The sequence below is a fragment of the Benincasa hispida genome, chromosome 9, assembly GCF_027475165.1.
Source record: "Benincasa hispida cultivar pf3 chromosome 9, pf3_genome.v1.1, whole genome shotgun sequence".
Classification (NCBI taxonomy): domain Eukaryota; kingdom Viridiplantae; phylum Streptophyta; class Magnoliopsida; order Cucurbitales; family Cucurbitaceae; genus Benincasa; species Benincasa hispida.
This window is the reverse complement of record NC_143486.1, coordinates 40,480,101-40,498,508: the sequence shown is the minus strand read 5'-3', so window position 1 is coordinate 40,498,508 and position 18,408 is coordinate 40,480,101. Positions and strand designations below refer to the sequence as shown.

The 18,408-nt window shown below is 33.6% G+C and overlaps 1 protein-coding gene across 1 annotated transcript; it reads right to left on the bottom strand.

The window, feature by feature from the left end:
* Positions 1-6,260: 6,260 nt before the first annotated feature.
* Positions 6,261-11,732, bottom strand: LOC120085012 (abscisic acid 8'-hydroxylase 3-like). Its single transcript, XM_039040829.2, has 9 exons — positions 11,482-11,732; positions 9,517-9,835; positions 9,275-9,427; positions 8,318-8,581; positions 8,090-8,173; positions 7,911-7,989; positions 7,327-7,433; positions 6,871-6,989; positions 6,261-6,646 (listed from the first exon to the last, which is right to left on the bottom strand). The coding sequence occupies exons 1-9, from the start codon at positions 11,688-11,690 to the stop codon at positions 6,553-6,555; spliced, it is 1,428 nt and encodes a 475-aa protein (XP_038896757.1). The 5' UTR covers positions 11,691-11,732; the 3' UTR covers positions 6,261-6,552.
* Between the last annotated feature and the right edge of the window lie 6,676 nt (positions 11,733-18,408).

Genomic DNA, 18,408 nt, shown 5'->3' with positions numbered 1-18,408 from the left:
TTCATGGTAACCGTGAGATAACAGGAAAAATGTTTTCCTAAATTTTAATGTTTATTGAATTGAGAATTCCATTCTCGGAAAGGTTGTCAAGTAAATTAGATTTACTAAATGACAGTTTGGAGAAACGATACGATCGTGGAGTGTTTCTATACGATAGACACTCAGGTGGCCGATTAGCTAAACAATCACATAGCTTTAGCTAGACGATCACATAGCTTTTGTTAAACGATTGGGCATCGTCCTATACAATAGGCTTTGACATCTCCCACTTACTCAATCATTTACAGGATTGTTCCTCTGGTCTCTGCCTCTAACCAAGTCTACACAGAGCCCACACTTCTGGATTCTCACACCGAGAATACCAAGGTAATCTTTGTGGTAGTGTCATACTTAACTCGACACTGTCGAGGTTTTGTGGTGGTTGTTCGTTGCGTTTGTTGTGTTTGTGATCCGGGTGATCGTTGTGTTCGAGATTGCTGTGGATCGTGCAGTATAGCGATCGAAGTGTTTAGGCATTCGTGGTTGTTGTCTTGCTGTGAACGAGCGTTCATGATCAAAGGAGTTGAAGATGAGTCTTCAAAGGTGTATTAATCCCTTCCCTTGATCTTTAGAAAAACATGCTGTAATTTCTGTTTTGCGCATAGTCTGTTGTTTCTGTTTGTGACTGTAATTGTATATATTCATATACGATTGAAATTTGGAACGATCCTTCCGCTGCTCATGGAAATCCCCATGTCCGATTTCCTTCACCTAGTACACAGCATGACATACATAAGGCTACCTACCGCAGATGCATAAGGAATCCATCTCTCTCCTCAATCTTTTGAGGTGTTTTAGGGCACTGTTCCTTAGAAAGAACAATCCCATGCCTAAAAGGTAGTAAACTTTTCTTAGAATTCTACATCGAATACTTGACAATAATTTTGTTAATATACCATGCCTGAAACAACGCTAGCTTTTTTTTTTCTTACGATCTCTTATAATTTGGATCCCTATAACATACTGAGCTTCAACATCCCTTAACTATCAAACACTCTACCAAGACCGATAATTGCACTCTTCGCACTATAAATATATTTCTATGTCCATTAGATATAACCAGTCAACACTGCGATGAACCTTCACAAATTGCTCGTAAGTACAGTTGGGCCAAAATTACCGTTTTGTCCTTATAGTTACATCTAACTCCATAAGTACCACTGATCCCTCTAATGAACAATAAGTCATAGTCCAACAATGACCAAACCCCTCTCGAGCCAAGAGAGGGTGTGGTGCTACATTGTTCAAGCTCTGAAATTAGCTCTTAAGGGGGTAATTTATCTACTTACCCCGAAATTAGGAATGAGTGAATTTTATCTTGTGTAGTTGTGTTCCCAGCTCCCTAATGAAATGAATCCCCAAAATATTAGGCATATTGAGTCAGAAAACTGGCCACTCTCACTCATGCAAATCACAAGACCGCCTTCATAGACAGGAGTTCACAACTCATTCAGAATTTAGATCGTGTCATCTATGGTCATCCTGGTGAAATGTAAGTCTCTACTACTAACGATGTTATGTAATAAGACTATTCATTTCATAGTTTACCGTTTGTATAGAACACCCCCGCTCACATATCTCTACATGAATGATTATGATCAGATCATTTGTAGAACTTTACAACAATTGTAACATCTACAAAACGGGTAGTATTTATAGTGTCACCAGGATAAGATACCCAACCTTATCCATCTACTACAAACCATTTAGGTTATCACTTAAAACACGATCCACATGTATGTATTCACATATATGTTTAAGGTATAGAAGATAACCTTGGATGTTTTTTTATTGGTTTTGTGGGTTCATGCTATTAGATGTCAAATAAAATACATCAGATTTTATTAAATAAATAAACTGTTTGTACAATACAATTAGAAACTACAGGACCCATGAGATTTAGGGCATCAACCCCAACAATTAGAAGCTACAATGATATAAGATTAATTTATTAAACTCTTTAATTGGTTTAACCAGCATTCTTTAATTGTTGGACACTCCACTAAAGATCGACAACTACACTCTTCGGACTATAGATATATTCTGTATCTATGGATATAACCAATCAACAGTACGTTGACCTTTTACGAATCACTCTAGCTACAGTTAGGTCAAATTATTGTTTTACTCCCTGTAGTTACATCTAACCCTTTAAATACCACTGATCCCTCTAATGAACAAATAATATATAGTCAACTATAAACTAATCCTCCTCACGCCAGTGAAAGGGTGAGGTCTCATTGCTCAAGACCCGAAATTAGCTATTAAGGGAGAAATTCATCTACTTACCTTAAAGACAAGAAGGAGTGAATTCCATCTAGTGTAGTTGTGCTCTTAACTCCTTACTCGGACAAATTCTCAAAACGGTAGGCTAATTGAGTCAGAGAATCTAGCTACTCTCACCCATACAGATCAAAGGATTTCCCTAATAAACAGGAGTTCACAACTCACTCAGGATTAAGGTCGAGTTACCTATGGTCATCCTAATGAAATGTTAATCTCTTTAAGTAACAATATTATAAAGGGAGGCTAATCATTTCTCGATCCGGTCTTATACAAACTCTTTCTATAGGATACACCCACTCCCATATCTCCACATGAACGATTAGAATCACATCATTTGTAATATTTTACAACTATCGTAACAATTACAAAGTGGGTTGTATCCGTAGTGTTAACAGGATAAGGTACCCAACCTTATCCATATACTACAAACCATTTAAGTTACTACTTAAATACAATCCACTTGTATGTCAACTACATACATGTTTAAGTTATATAAAATAACCTTGGATATTTGTTTATTAGATTGAGTTAATGCAAATGTGAAATGAAATAACTTCTTATTTTAAAAAATAGATACTTAGTGTACAAAGAATGAATTTATAAACTACGAAACCCACGGGATTTATGGAACCAACCAAAACAAAAGAGACCAGAAAAATATAAGAATTTTTACATACCTTGTTAGGGAAACAACATCGAGCAACCTACATTAAAAATATTAGCTTCCTGGAGGCAGCTAGGTGTCCAATTTTTATTTCTTTCGTAGCTTAGCTTATTGTTATTTTTTCTTTTGTAGGTTCCTCTCCTTGATCCTAGAAGAGAAAGAAGATCAAATGAAGCTGTAAGTCCCTTTACCACCATTCTGTGCATGAAAACGCTATCAGAGGAGGTTTTTTGTGTAACGACCCGAGTTTAGGAGGGGTACATGAATGAACCGGTATCACATCCGAATGAGAGAAATCCTGAGGACATGAAAGTATGGTTAAGAAAGACTTAAAAGAATTGAAAGTTACTATTTATACTAACAAGGTGCACCTTCCTTTTCGGTGGTTCAATCATAAGAACTCCAAAGTTAAGCGTGCTCTTTTATTTGGTGGCTCAATCATAAGAACTCCAAAGCAAGTGAGGATGATGTAGCCAGGTCGCAGGGGACGCAGGGGAATACTGGGGCCATCAGGTGCCGAATCCGAATTTCGAATCCTGGTTCGAATCCTGGGCCTAGGGTGTTACATTTTGTTTCCTTGACTTTTTTTTTTTTTTGGGCTTAGATTAGAGATACATTGGGGATAATGTATCATTTTAAGATGGAGGTGAGGTATGTTGTGATAGCTTAGGGTCTTTGAGCGTTGTACTCGGACAATGTTTATGTGCTTGAATTACTTGCTTGCTCTTTTATTTGGTTTGTTATGATGACGAGTTGATGGCACACCCTCATTGTAATTAGCTTTGCATGAGATATTGTTTGAAGATCATAATCATGATTTTTAGCATGTTTTAAATTTTTTTCTTATCTCTCATGTATCTTAGTCCTTTGTCTAACAAAATTAAGTCTTACATGCTTAGAGTCGTATTATTTGTCTTAATTTTTGTTGTCACCTCGAAAGGCCTAGGTGATAGGTGTTAAGTAATTTAAAACTCAACTCAGTAATGCATGCTTAAGTTTTTTGTCAAACTTTTGTCTTGTATTGTAAAATCCAAATGTAGAGTAAATAAAAGAAAGTTTGTAAAAGGCAAAGTATGTTGTAGAGTAAAACAAGTTTATATGTTATTTTTGAAGGGGATTACTCATCTTTCTTGGATTTATGATTAACTTGGGGTAGCTATGATACCCGTAGTTTCTCTTTGTGCTAAAGCGCCCTTGAGAAATGAGTAAGCTTCGGAACCTTTAAAGGATACGTTACTTGTAGTTGGATGTCTTTCACGTAACCCGTGTGGGCAAGCCAAAACAAAGATAGCGTGGTCTAGATAAGGTTTTCTCTTTTATGTAAAGAAAAAAATGAAAAGAAAAAAAAAGTTAGGTTCTCTTGAGTGTGTCATTGCAATTTTGAGAATAAGAAACTTCACTCTTGAGCCTTCGAGCTAGAGTAGGGGAAGATGAATTGAGAACGTTATAAAACCATTTCGGGTTATGCAGGATTAATTAGTAAGGCCTGGACTCATTCATGCACGAATAGGTTTGGAATCATTCTTAAAATGTGCTTCGTTGATTGATTATGATCAAATTTAATTTTATTGCAAATCTTATCCTAGGAGATTGTTAAGACTAGAGTAATGACTCTTGTGATTGAGCAAGCATATTTTTGTGTGTATATGTGATTCTACCTTGCTTGAAAAAGATTAAGAATTAAGTTGGTGGTGTTTTTGTGCTATCTCGCTCTGTTGAATTCAAGGTTGTTATTGTGTTTAATATGTTTATTTAGTGTTTTTACAGGTTTCGAGCACCTAAGAGGTAGGATCGACCTTTATGAGCCATTTTGGGTTAATTTGGAGCAAGTAGAAGCTAAAATGAACAATTAGGCTTCAAAGAAATCGAAATTATAAAATTGCCCTTGGGGCGAGCATCGTAGCCCTTTGCGCTGCGCTCAAAGGTAGAAATTTCAATTTTTGGAACAATAGGAGAGCGTCATGGCACTGTTGTAGAGTGCTGTGGCGCTCCAAACTTCGATAGACTCGTTGCGCACACGTTGAAGCACTGCTGCGCTTTGAGAAGGGGGCCTCCCAGCCCCCTAGCGTCACGACGCTGCCTTGGAGCATTGCGGTGTTGCGTACCTGTTATAAATATGATTTTCATCTTTAGGTTGAGAGAGGAGATTTAGGCTGATTTTGTGAGCATTAGCTCGGTTTTAGCCATTCTTGGCCAAAACCCATGAGATTATTTTGTATTTTGAGAGTTATTTATATATTTTGGCATCAAAATTTGGATTCGATGAACGGTTGAAGGTCCAAACGTTGATTTTGAGGTTTGTTGGGAATTTTCTATGGATTTTATGAGATTTAGATGAATGTTCTTTGGATTTTCTGCTTCTTATTGTTTTCCTTTTCTTGTTTGAATATCTATGATGGATATTTTAGTAGATTAAATTGATAATTAAGGAATGAAAATACGTTAGGTTAGATTTGACCAATTTAACTTAATGTCCTAATCAATCTAAGTGCTTATTGCAGTTAGCTAAGTAAATAGGCTTGCGTGACATTGCTTAGTTAATTTAGAAATCGACGTCGCTTTACTTTACTCTAGGGAGTTTGTCCAGATTTTCGTGCATTCGATTAGGCTTGAGAAGTAGATAACCCATAAAAAATTGTATGGTTAAATCGATGAATTAGTCCATAGATAGCCCAACAATTTCTTAATTGGCGAAGGTAATCTCGTGTATCGATCTCTCTCTTTCTTAATCTATTTTATTTTTCACATTTTAAATTCCCGCATTTAGTTTTTCTGTCAAACCAAACAATCAAAACCCCCATTTTTGCTGCTTTCTAAAGACTTGTTTAGCTTAGAAAATTTCTATCTTAGGCAATCTATGGTTCGACCACGGACTTGCCGCTTGTGCTTCCAAGTAGTATAAGTAGTTTGTCCAGTGAATTATAAATATTATTTTATTGATGGAGAGAGGTTTATGATGCACATTCTTTTGGTCTTTCAGTAATTTTACGTATTATACAATTTTAGGGAGATATTAACCGTTAAACACTGAAAAATTATTATTTTTTCCTTAAAGTGTCTCTCTCAAACCAACTTATTTTATAAACTCATTTTTTCAAAGGCTATTTTAAGTGGTTGCCAAACACTTCAACATTTTCCAAAATAATTTTTATTTTTCAAAATTAAACACATGAAAAGTTAAATCAAATATACCTTTAGTATATGTTGCTATCTATCTTATATATCATAGACTCGTGTAGTTAATATGTAACACATCACTTGCAACATTGAATTATAATGATTATATCAAATATATAGACATATGTATGGAATTGTGAATGTGTTTGACTAAACTTGGGAGTTCTATGCCTAGGTTTTAAATTTCAAATGTGACAACAACATTAAAACACACACACTCACAATCAAGTGCTAAAGCATTTCATCACTCCATATGAAATATACAAATAAGTGGTAGAGAATTCTTATATATATATAGACAGAGAGACATTCCCTTTTTTCTTCTAGCCTATTCTCTCATTGCTTATTCTTGAACTTCAGATTTCAAACAGCAGAGAAAGAAGATCTCACAGTGGTTCCACTTTAATTGGATACTTGTTCTTAGGCATCCTCACTAGAGTTGGCTGCACTGAATCATTCCCCTCCTCCAAAGATATCCATCTGTTCATTATTAGTCAAAATCATACATAAAATTACAAAAAATTTTGGTAATCCTGTCTCTATTTACTCCCTAAACTTTAAGACGAGAAGATGAAAAATTACTCGTATTAATAAGGGCACACCCTATCTATTTGATTCAATATTTATGTTAATCTCTGCATTTTAAAAAACCAAATCCATTTTTATGCATGAATTATGAAATTCAAAGATGGTAGAAAGTTGACCTGTACTTGCAGACAAGGTGATGGATGAACACTGAAATTTCCAGCTTTGCCAAGTTGATTCCAGGACACATTCTTGGTCCACTCCCAAATCCAAGAAAGCTGAAAGGCTTCAATGGTGCCTGCAGATCAGTTCAGTTCAGTTCAATTCAATTCAAAGTTATATATTCACTCATCAACTCAGCTGATGTCATTAAGAACTCAAACACACACGCACAGTTCCTTCCCATTCTGTTTTCGGATCAATTTACACGCAACTCGACTAATATCACGAGACCATCTACCTGACTCTATAACATATTTGATGTCAAAAAAACTAGTAGAATATTATATCTTAGGTAGGTGGTCTAACCACCATGGATTGAATCTTTTCCCTTTTAGCCCCTTCATCAAATTCATACCCTTTATTTATGAATAGGCCAATCAATAATGGTTAAGTTCCTTCTGATTAATAAATACCTCAAATCTTGATGGATCAAACTTTTGGGGTTCAGGAAAAACTCTAGCATCATGGTGAATTGAAACAACATCCAAGTTTACTGACCACCCTTTCTTGATCTTGTATCCTGCAATGCATAGATCCCAATAATTAGAATGCACAGGTCGTATTTCGTAATCATTTCTATTTTTTTTAGGTCTTTGAAAATTATACTTATTTCCTCTTAAGTTCTTATGATATTTTGCATCTTTCTTAAGTTCAAGAGTTGAATGAATTCTTATTCAAAGTCAAACTACTTTCCTTTTTAAGTTTTCAAATTAGAGGCAAAATGAATATTATTAGGCTTAATTTGAAAAACTAAAAACTAAATAAGACTTTAGTTATTCACTTCTTTTCACTTTCAAACTCAGTTACTGATCTTATTAGCATGTCTTCGTGCGGTGAATAATAGAGGACAGAGGATTTTTTAAATATTTTATGCGTATTTATAAAAGATATCAAAAATATCGATTAATCTTTAATATCGATGTCAAACCTTTGGATTTACGGTTTTATAATTTAATCTGAAAAGAAAAATCTTGGTGACTTTTCAATAGAGACATACCACCAATTTCAAAGTCCAAAGCAGCTTTTCTTGAATACCATGGTAGAATTGTTGCTATCCTCAGAGTTTCACTGAGTACCTGAACTTCATTTACAACCCCCAAAGGAGTTCGTTTCTCTTTTATCAGTAATTTTTGGTATTGAAGTTCATATTTACCATTCAATTAATTTTAAACATACTTTGGCAGTGTAAGGCAAGTTGTTAACATCAGCCCATGTGAGATTTTCTCCCTTTCTCTTTTCTTGAATTTGTTGGTGTTCAATCTGCAAATTGAAAATTAGTTCATTTCCCCTTAAGATTAGAAAATACAAACAAATAAAAGCAAGTAGATACTCTTTGTAAGATTAATTTTTTAAAAATAGAAAACTAAAAACAAAATCTGTTGTGAATAAGGAAGATGTTTTTACTCTCAGTTTTTCCAACACATTAGGATTTTCTCCGAGAAATTTGATCAGCCATGTGAGAGCTGCAGTTGTTGTATCATGGCCAGCAATCAGCAGAGTTAGTATATTGTCCTTCAATTGTGCATCAGTGAGTTTCTCTTCATCACTGTCTCCTCCTGCTTTGTTGTGTTTGATTATCAGTGAATCCAAGAAATCCTGTCGGCAAATTTCTCCGCTCCGTCGCTTTGCAATGATCAAATCTAACATCTCGAACATTCGTTTCCGTGCCTGAACACAGCTCGAAAATATACTCAAAAGATTCAAATTCTATAACCAACTTTCACATCTTTTGCATATGAATAATGAAATTGTCATTATGAATATGTATATTATAATCTATCAACTTCAGCTTTTAAGTTCTGGATTTTGTGATGATTTAACATGATACGAGGGCATCTGATTTTATGGTAGAATTTTCTCTAATTACTATTGATAGTCCCTTGTAGGATAGTACTAGTTTTCTAGTCTATAAAGTGTAAAGGAAGATGCTAAGATTATACATATATAATCTTTTAGCTTCAAACTATTGAGTTTCTTATTCACTCTACAACGATGTAATGAAAATTCAAGGGATGTTTGGGTCCCTGATTTCTTTTGGATGGAGCGAGGTAATATAGCTCACTCAATATTTGAGTCTCCCATTATAATAGTTGAAGTTTTCAATTATTATAAACACACTTAGTTATGGTAAAACTATTTGAAAATCTTCATTATCTACGGTGTTTAATATTTTGTACCATATTCTCTCCTCGTTTGTAACCCATATTAAAATAGTCTATTCTCCAAACACAAATTATTCTAACCAAAACTAAAATAGTTTTCACCCAAACACAAACTATATAACTCACAAGGCACAAACTATAATAACCACTTACTAGAATAACCAACTCAACATCCCAAACAACCGCTCAATGTTATTACCTTCATACCACGATAGAAAGCAGTTCCTGGGATGTTAAGAGGCAAAGACGAAAAACAAGAAGAGATTATCTTGAAATTGTCTCTAAACTTCTCTTGCTCCTCTCCTTCAGGCTCCAAGCTCATGATCATGTTGCCAATAACTTTAAGAGTGAACTACAAAAACAAAAAACTTATTATGTGATGTCATGTCATATCATCACCCAAACCTTCTAATGTGATCATTTTGAAGTGAGGAACTAAACTGTGGAAGCTTCATCAAGAACAAAAATCTTTCTTCCAGACCATTCATCTAGAGTTTCAATGGCCAAATTGTTTATGAACTGAAAGTATTTCCTTAAGCCATCAACTGAGAGCGGTTCTCCAATCAGCCGCCGCAGCCTCTTGTGGGCTTCACCATTGGTCTGAAGCAAGCTGCCTTGGCCTAGGACTTGCTTGCCGGTGTAGAACAGGTTTAAGCTCACCATACCATCCTTCCCTGTCAGTAAAATCTTGGCGGCATCGCTTCCCGTCATGAACACCATCAGTCTCCCTAGCACACTGGTCTTGAAAACCTTTCCAAACCTATGGACATGTTTGAGTATGATTTTAGAATAAGTGCAAAAGAGTACTTTGATCATAAACATTAAGGCCATGTTTAAGAGTCCTCATTTGGAAATGATATGAGAAAAAAAGTACTTCTAAGAATATAGAACCAAACATCAAAATAACTTTCTAGTATTTTTACTTGGTGTTCAATGTTAAAATTCCTATAGCAAAGTACTTATTATAAAAGCACTCTCGATCCGTAACAAATTCTTTTGATGCTTAGTTCTATACTACTAAAATTTCTTCTGATTGTTTTATATGGTCAATTTCTCGAGTAAAAAATAGTACTCTACAACTACACTTCATATTGCCCTTTAAACTACCATCTAACATTTTTTTTTTCCTAAGCACTTCATACTACCTTCAAACATAACTTTAACTGAGTAGCCAAAAGCACTCCCAAGCAGAACTTCTTCACCCCCCTGTTGGTTGATATTCGAACGTATCTGGACCAATTATGCACACCTCGATGAATTTTACGAGACAACTTGTCTGATCTTACAACATTTGGATGCTAAGAAAACTTGTAGAAGTTCATGCCAACTCTTTTCGGGAGAATATCACTCAAATTTTGGTTGGTCCTCTTTTGGCCAATAGTTCTCATATTTTATGGTCCAATGCAAATAGTGCTCTCTTGTCTGAGATTCGGTTTGAACATAATCAGAGAGTTTTTCATGATAGGTCTCTTCCTTGGTTTACTCATCTGGATTCAGCTCTTCTTCTTGCCTATTCTTGGTGTTCTCTCTCTAAGGCCTCTCCCGTTGTTCAATTCAAAATATTAGTTTGAATTGGGAGTGCTTTTATTGTTTTCTCTGTTTAATCATGTTTTATCTCTTGATGTATTTTCTTATAAATCATGATTCCTGTATTTTGGACATTAGACTCTTTTCATTTTATCGATGAGAGGTCATGCTTCCTTTAAAAAAAATATTGTAGGATATTAAATTCTAGATAGGTGGCCAAATAGAGCTTAAGAATCAAAATCCAAACCAGTCTAAGAGTGTGTTTGGAATGCATTTGGTAAAACGGATTTAAATTAAATCTGTTAGAATCACTTTTAAAAGCACATTCATTTTACGTTGACTTTAAAAGTAGTATCCTTCTAGCTTTTAGATTCTCCTATAATTGGTAGAAAATTTTAATTAATATTTAGTTTTCAATTTTATACTTTAGAAAAAAGATTTATTTTATATATTATCTATTTCTCATCTAATTAATCAAATCTATTTTCTATTTTTTTAAAAACAAGTATATCATATTCATTTTTTAAATAAAGTTATTTTCCTTAATATTTAAAAATTAATTTATAACAAACAAATTTATCATACTAAACAATTATTTAAAATTTCAAATTACAAAACAAATAAAAAAAAAGTTGATTATAAGTCTATTTTAGTTACTATATCTAAAATAAGACGTTTTTGTATTTATTTATCAAACACTCTAACTTAATTTAAAATTTATTGAACATTATTTTACTTTTTTTCAGAGTATTTTTTTCTAAAAGCATAGTTATTAGTAATTATTTTGAAAATGACAGCAATCTCAAAAGGAGTCTAAGAAACTCGAGCTTTCCGTAGACAAATAATTGAAGAAGAATAAGAAGATGAGAAGTTTGGTACCTCTTCTGCCTCTTGATCATGAAACTGCAAATACCAGCAGGGCTACCAAACTCTGATATAAAAGAAAAGCTTTCACCAACAATAGGCCAACCCAAATTCCCAGGAATCTCCTCCATTGCCTTTGGCCAACCCCATGAACGAACAACCAAAAAAGCTGATAACACAAACAAGAACACAGGAACCACCAGCAGAAGAAAATTAAGAGCCATATTGTAATTTTACACTAAGAATCTCTCTCTATCTACATTCAGTTTGGCTCATAATATAATCTCCTGTTACCATTTAAAACAGCATAGAATGACTTTGTAAATGACGTTAAAGCTTTAGCTTTTGATGTGACGTGAATAAAACTTTGCTACCGATGAAAACTTGTACTCATTCATATAACACAACAAAAACTTGTTTCAGCTTTGGATTATAATTAATGGTTATTGTTATTATATATTATGATTTGGAGGAAGGTTGTATCCAATGATGTTTTGATTTACTTGGTGGCTGCCGATTTAAGAATCTTGTCCTCACAATGAGGGGCCAAAACAGAACTAGATGCCAAATTTGTAGGGTGGATTCAGCCGACTTTGGTTTTCGTGGCTTCATTAGGAGATATATAGCACAAAACTACAAGCATTTCTTGGTGATATGGAAGATGCAATATTGGTTTGACATTGGAAAGACATGATTTTTGGGTGCGGAAGTTCTTGATGATGTTGGCTTTTTGGTTCTTGATTTCAAATTAATTAATTTTAATCAATTAACTAATGTTTTGATGGTAACAAACCTAATTTTGTTTACTAATAATTTTATTATTTTGAATAGCTCATAAGATAGAATTCGGAACAACAATTCCGACACCTTTTGAATCACCTAAATCGGAGTTCAATTGAAGAAGAAACAACAAAAAGAAACTTAACCGAAAAATACCAAAGTGGTGATGTGGTAGCCAAATCATCAAACCGAGCCAATTGAAGAGTACCACTTGAAGTTATGGGTGAGTGACACACTAGACCTTAAATTTTTAATCACTGGATTTTGGTTTTTCATTGAAGGTATTAATGGAAAAATCCATATTTCCGTTTTGTGTTTTTCCAAACTTTTATGTCTCGAATCTGATCCACTTTTATGCCTCCACATAAAGTTCAAGTACTCATGTAATAGTCAAGGGTATTTTAGGTTTATTGGATTTCTAATAAGCAATATATATATTCAATAATAACTTATTGAATTTTTAGAATAAGTTTTATTGTTTACAAACCACGAGTTTTAGGACATAAAACCCAACACTTAGGAGAAGGACGATTGTCTAAACATCTTTCATAGAGATTCCATAATCTCTTTGGCAGTAGTTATATCCTCATGTTTCTTCGCCAAAACATCAGATATGTTGGCGAGGATATAGGCACGGGTTTTGTCATTTGCCCTGATCCATCTATCGTACGCATCCCGAACAGTTCGGTTTGTGTTAGAGCTTGGAATGGGAGGACAATCCTCTATTAAGACGAACCCTAAATCATCTATCAGTATTTAAGTTTGATTTCCAAGTTGCATAATTATCCCCAATCAGTTTTTCAGATGCCAACAATTGTACTAGTGAACTTGTCATTCTGGAAAAATATAAATAAATTTTATAAGTGAATTTCTTTTAAACCCAATCAAGTTTTAACAAAGTAATAATATACCCAAGATTATTTTTGCAACGATACTACAGCAAAACATTCTTGACTAAATACTCTCTCCAGAATAACTCATATTTCGATAATCACTTAGCTACCGTTTTTTTTTCTAGAAATTACTAACTGATCTTTAGTAAGTCTGTTAGTGTAACTTTATGTTTTTAGACCTCAGAAGTTCGATCCTAATGATGCTCCCGAAGTTGGAAAGTCAAAGTTGAAACTGACTTTAGAAATCCTATCAATTTATGGAGTTTGAGTTGTTCTGAATCTTATGTTAAAACCCACTGAGGGGATAATCGTCGTTAAACGACTAGTGAGGTCGACTTAAAGACGACAAGTAGACGCAACATAGGAATCTCACAGTTCAAACCAACAGAAGAAACCGTACGATATGTTGACACATATCCTTCACCTACTTACTATGAACTACTTCCCCTATTCACTTTGGTCTTGATCTATGATGAACACTTTCTGAATGGAGGTCACTCCCAGGGTGACACAAAGTGCCACATGAATTTCGATTGTGAACTCTTAGGGACATGAGAGCTATAAATAATCATATCATATATGTTTATTAATCTCCCACCGAAGTGTTCTAACATTTCATATACATTACTTGATTTTTACTGAAGTGTTCTAATACCATATCATATATGTTATTAAACTTCGGGGTATACATTTCTTAGGTTTGTTTTGGCTAATTAAACAACCTAATTCTAGGTGTTTATCCAAGTATAACGTTTATAATTGAATTTAACTTACGATGTCTAGGTGATAAACTAGTTTTAAAACCTCACATTGTTCACGGTTACTTATAAAACCGATTAACAACCCTCAATAATTCATCCATAATCCCCAGGTAGGAGGTGTTCCATAGACCGTCAATTTAAATACCTTCAGCCTTCGATAGAATTATATACCGGTTGAGTTTGTAACCTAAGTTTTACAAATTTAACGACCTATTTTAACTATTAAAATGAGTGGTTAACTTACGTGAGCGTGCAGCTGTTATTTGTTATGAATTTTAAATGTCTAACCCAATTTTATAACATCTTACAAAATTTTAGACATGCTAAACATCCACAACATACATAAAAAACATTCAATATTTAATACAACATTTATATTAAAGAAAAGAAACCCTAAACATGCTTACTATATATTATAACACTTTATAACATACTTTCAATGCATGTCACATGCTTCCTATGGTGGGATTTTAAATCTACATGACATATTGTATGCACATAAAAGATTTATTTAATTATAACATACATCACATGCATAAATAATTAAACACATACTGATATGGTTTTAGTTTTAGCATAAACAAGCAAACAAAGACCTAATTATTACAAAAACAGCATGAAACAACTCCAAACCGCTTCCGGACCATTTGAACCTCGCCAAACCAAACCCAAAGAGCTTAAACTAGACTTGGACTATCTAAACCAGACTAGCCAAAACACTTTTGAAGCGGAACCAGATCAAGATTGAAGAAAACCGGTCAATCCTCGATCTTCTCGCTCAGTCAACGGGTCAAACTCGTCAAACCAGTTCAAAATCTCGCTGCTCGTTGAAATCTCGCTCCAACTCGATCTCTCGCTAAAAATCGGTTCAAGAATCTTGCTCAAACTTGATCTCTCGCTCGAAATTTCATTAGAATCTCGCTTGAACTAGAAATCTCGCTCAAACTCAATTCAAAATCTTGCTTGAACTTGAAATCTCGCACAAAAATTCCATCAGAATCTCGCTTAAAACGAAATCTTGCTCGAAACTTGATCAAATTTCGCTGCTTGATCACCAAATCTCATTGGAATTATGAGCAGCATTGCAAAGCTCAAGGGCAGCGTCACAATGCTACCTGGGCAGAAGCTCACGATTTGAAATCTACAGCTTGGCCTTTTTCACTTTTATCTTCAATTACATCTTAATTTCAACTCTAATGACTCCAAATAAATTACAGACTCTTGAGTATACATATAAGCTCATTAAACAAGAGCCAATTAAAAATTTAATCAAGGAATCAAAGAGAATGTAAATGCCAAAACTCATAAACAAATTTAATCAAGGAATCAAAGAGAATTTAAATGCCAAAACTCAAAAAACCATATCAGTGCACCATTTTCATATATCTCATGAAAAAACATCCACCAACCTAAAATTAAACCAAATTGAATGCTTAAATGATGCTCTGATACAAATTATAGGAGTATATCAACATGTAATGGAAGAAATAAGAATCAATAAGCATTCTAATTCATCAATTTTGGCTGTGAATAAAGCATGCTCACACAATAATAAGAGGGTTTCAAGTAATACCTTTTGTAGAACCCCTTTAATCTCGAATTCAGCTGCAAATCTTCTCCAAATCTCGTTATAAACCACCTCAAGATCTTTTTTACTATTCTTTTGGAGCTTTAGATTGAGTTGTGGGACTCAAAATAAGCTTGAATGAAGGGAATTTGGAGAAAAACACATTGTTGCACCCACTTGAAGAACACCTTCTTCAACTCGAATTTTTCAACAAAAACTCAACTGATGCATGCTTCATTTCCACTTCAATCTTCTCTATTTATTGCAGGATTATCATACAATGGAGAAGGCTACATGAGGTGCAGCTCATGCTTGGAGAATTGAAGCAAAATTTAAGTGGGTTTAGTGTGAGCTACTTGAAGGTATTAATGGAAAAATCCATATTTCCATTTTGTGTTTTTCCAAACTTTTCCAATTTTACAAAATGATTTCAAAAATCAATTTGATTTTAAAATTGAAAACATTATTAATGTTACAAAATTAATTTCATAAATTAATTTTCTAATAAAATTAATAATAAATAAATAATTAAACAATTTAATTAATTCTAATTAATTTAATATCAAATATTAAATTTAATATTACACAAATTCCACCTTCATGAATTTAATATTTAAATCATTTTAAATATTAATTAAATTCTCCAATTTTCGTTTAATTCCAAAATTAAACACATAATTATATCTCATATAATATACTAATTCGCTTGATTCTAATTTGAACGTTTCAAACTAACTTCTCACGCTACTCTAAAGCTAATCCATTTACGGGCTAGTAGGGGACCTTGTGGACCTATGGGCTCCAACGATTCGAGATTAATTGGCTAAACTCTTTACACCGAATTAATCCCCATTCGTTAACTAATGGGTCACTCCACTAAAGTCCATAGTTGCACTCCCGTCACTGTAGATATATTATGCCCACTCGATATAATCATGATTAGTAAGTTAACCCTTCACAGGTTGTTCATAATAACGGCTGGGTCAAATGTCTGTTTTACCCCCGAGATTACCTCTTGTTCCGTAAGTCCCACTGATCCTCTAATGAATAATTGGTTTGTGATCCGATCAACAAACCGAGTCCCTCTCGGGGCAATGAGAGGGTGGGGCCCTTTGTTCAAGACCCGGAGTCAGCACTTAAGTGAACAACTTCTCTACTATTCCTATAAGCGGGTATGAGCGAATTTCATCTTGCACCCTATGTTCTTCTGGGTATCTTACCCCTGAAATGGAGGTTTATTGAGTTGGCATTGTTAAGCCAACCCCCACCTATGAAAATCTAAGGATAATCCTAAACAAACAGAAGTTCATAGTTAGCTCAGGATTAAGGTCAAGTTACCTAGGTCATCGCTTTGAAATAGTCAGTCTTAAACAATAAATAGCGTTATAAAATAAGAATGACTTATTTCGTGGTCCAATCTTGTACAAACCAATTGTATAGGATGCCCCCATTCCTCATGTCATAATATGTACGAATTAGGATCAGATCGTCTGTAGCACTTTACAACTTTTTGTAACAACTACAGAGTGGGCTGCATCCAATAGTGTTACAAGAATAAAGCACCCAACCTCATTCATATACTATAGATCATTTTGACTATTTACTCGAACCTGATCCACTTTTATGTCTCCACATAAAGTTCAAGTACTCATGTAATAGTCATGGGTCTTTTAGTTTATTGGACTTCTAAAATGAAATAAGAAATTCATATATTCAATAACAATTCATTGAATTTTCAGAATAAGTTTAATTATTTACAAACCACGAGTTTTAGGACATAAAACCCAACATATTTATTTATTTATTTATTTCAAATTGAAATCCACTTTTCATCCACTCTTATAATTCATCTTCTCCAAAATCTCTCCAATTTTTTACAACTATATAATCTTAAAAAATTACAAAAGGCCATTGTTGTTACTCTTTCTTTAAGCTCTCAATTTTTTTTTCTTTTCATATTGTTGTCACTCTTTCTTTAAGCTCTCAATTTTCTTTCTTTTCATCTTCTTCTTTTATTGTATTGTGAGTGTTAAATACTGTGAGCTCAATTCATATACCCACTCTGTTTAGATAGTTTTATTGTGTGATTTAAAGCTTCAAAACATTGTAACGGTTGATCCTATCCCATGAAAAGGATCGGGTTTGCTCTTAAACCTGATAAAGAAGCAAAGTAGCGATTCGACTCTTATCTGTGGAAAGAGTCAAAGGAGATTTTTAATTGAAATCCCAATAGGCACTTGAGAAAGTGAATGTAGATCGAGTTTGGCCGAACCATTACAAAAATCATGGTGTATTCTTCTCTAACTTTTTTTCTAATTATTTTTTCGTTTAATTTTAATTGCATGTTTTTGTTGGTTGAGATTGATTGAGTATATTTTTTTACATAATTCTTATCAACCTTGCTATTTAACATACTAGAGTTTTTATTAATTTAATTTAAAAATTATCTAATTAGTTTAACTTATTGAGCTCTTTTAGGAAAAAAAATTAATTAAACCCTATTCACCCCTCTAAGGTTGTCATACCGGTCTAACAGAGTGAGGTTGCTCTCTTGAAATTTATGGTTTCATTTGGTTTGTAATTCGAAAAATTTGTTTTTGAAAACAAAGAATTAGTAGAAAACAAAAACAAATTCTTCTTTTTTACAATATTTCGAAACAAATTTGGTTCCAAATTAAAAATTTGAAATTTGAACTCAAAGTTCAATATTTTTGTTTGGTTGTGAATTTGAAAATACGAGAGAAGATTAATTTGTGTTTGGTAAAATTAATTATTCTAGATAATTAAAAATGATAATTTAATTATTTTGTTCTTATAATTAATTTTTATTGTTAACAAGGGAAAGAAAAATAGTGGACAGAGATTACATGATGGAGAAAAGTTTATTGTTTTGTTGAAATACAAGTGATAAAATGTGTAAGAGAATAAAAAATTATTTATG

What these genes read in the sequence shown, in the direction of transcription:
- LOC120085012 (XM_039040829.2), bottom strand. Translation starts at nt 11,690, where the DNA reads ATGGCTCTTAATTTTCTTCTGCTGGTGGTTCCTGTGTTCTTGTTTGTG. An exon ending in ATGATCAAGAGGCAGAAGAG is followed by an intron (nt 9,836 to 11,481) that starts GTACCAAACTTC and finishes ACATGTCCATAG; the next exon opens with GTTTGGAAAGGTTTTCAAGA. An exon ending in CACCTTGTCTGCAAGTACAG is followed by an intron (nt 6,647 to 6,870) that starts GTCAACTTTCTA and finishes AATAATGAACAG; the next exon opens with ATGGATATCTTTGGAGGAGG.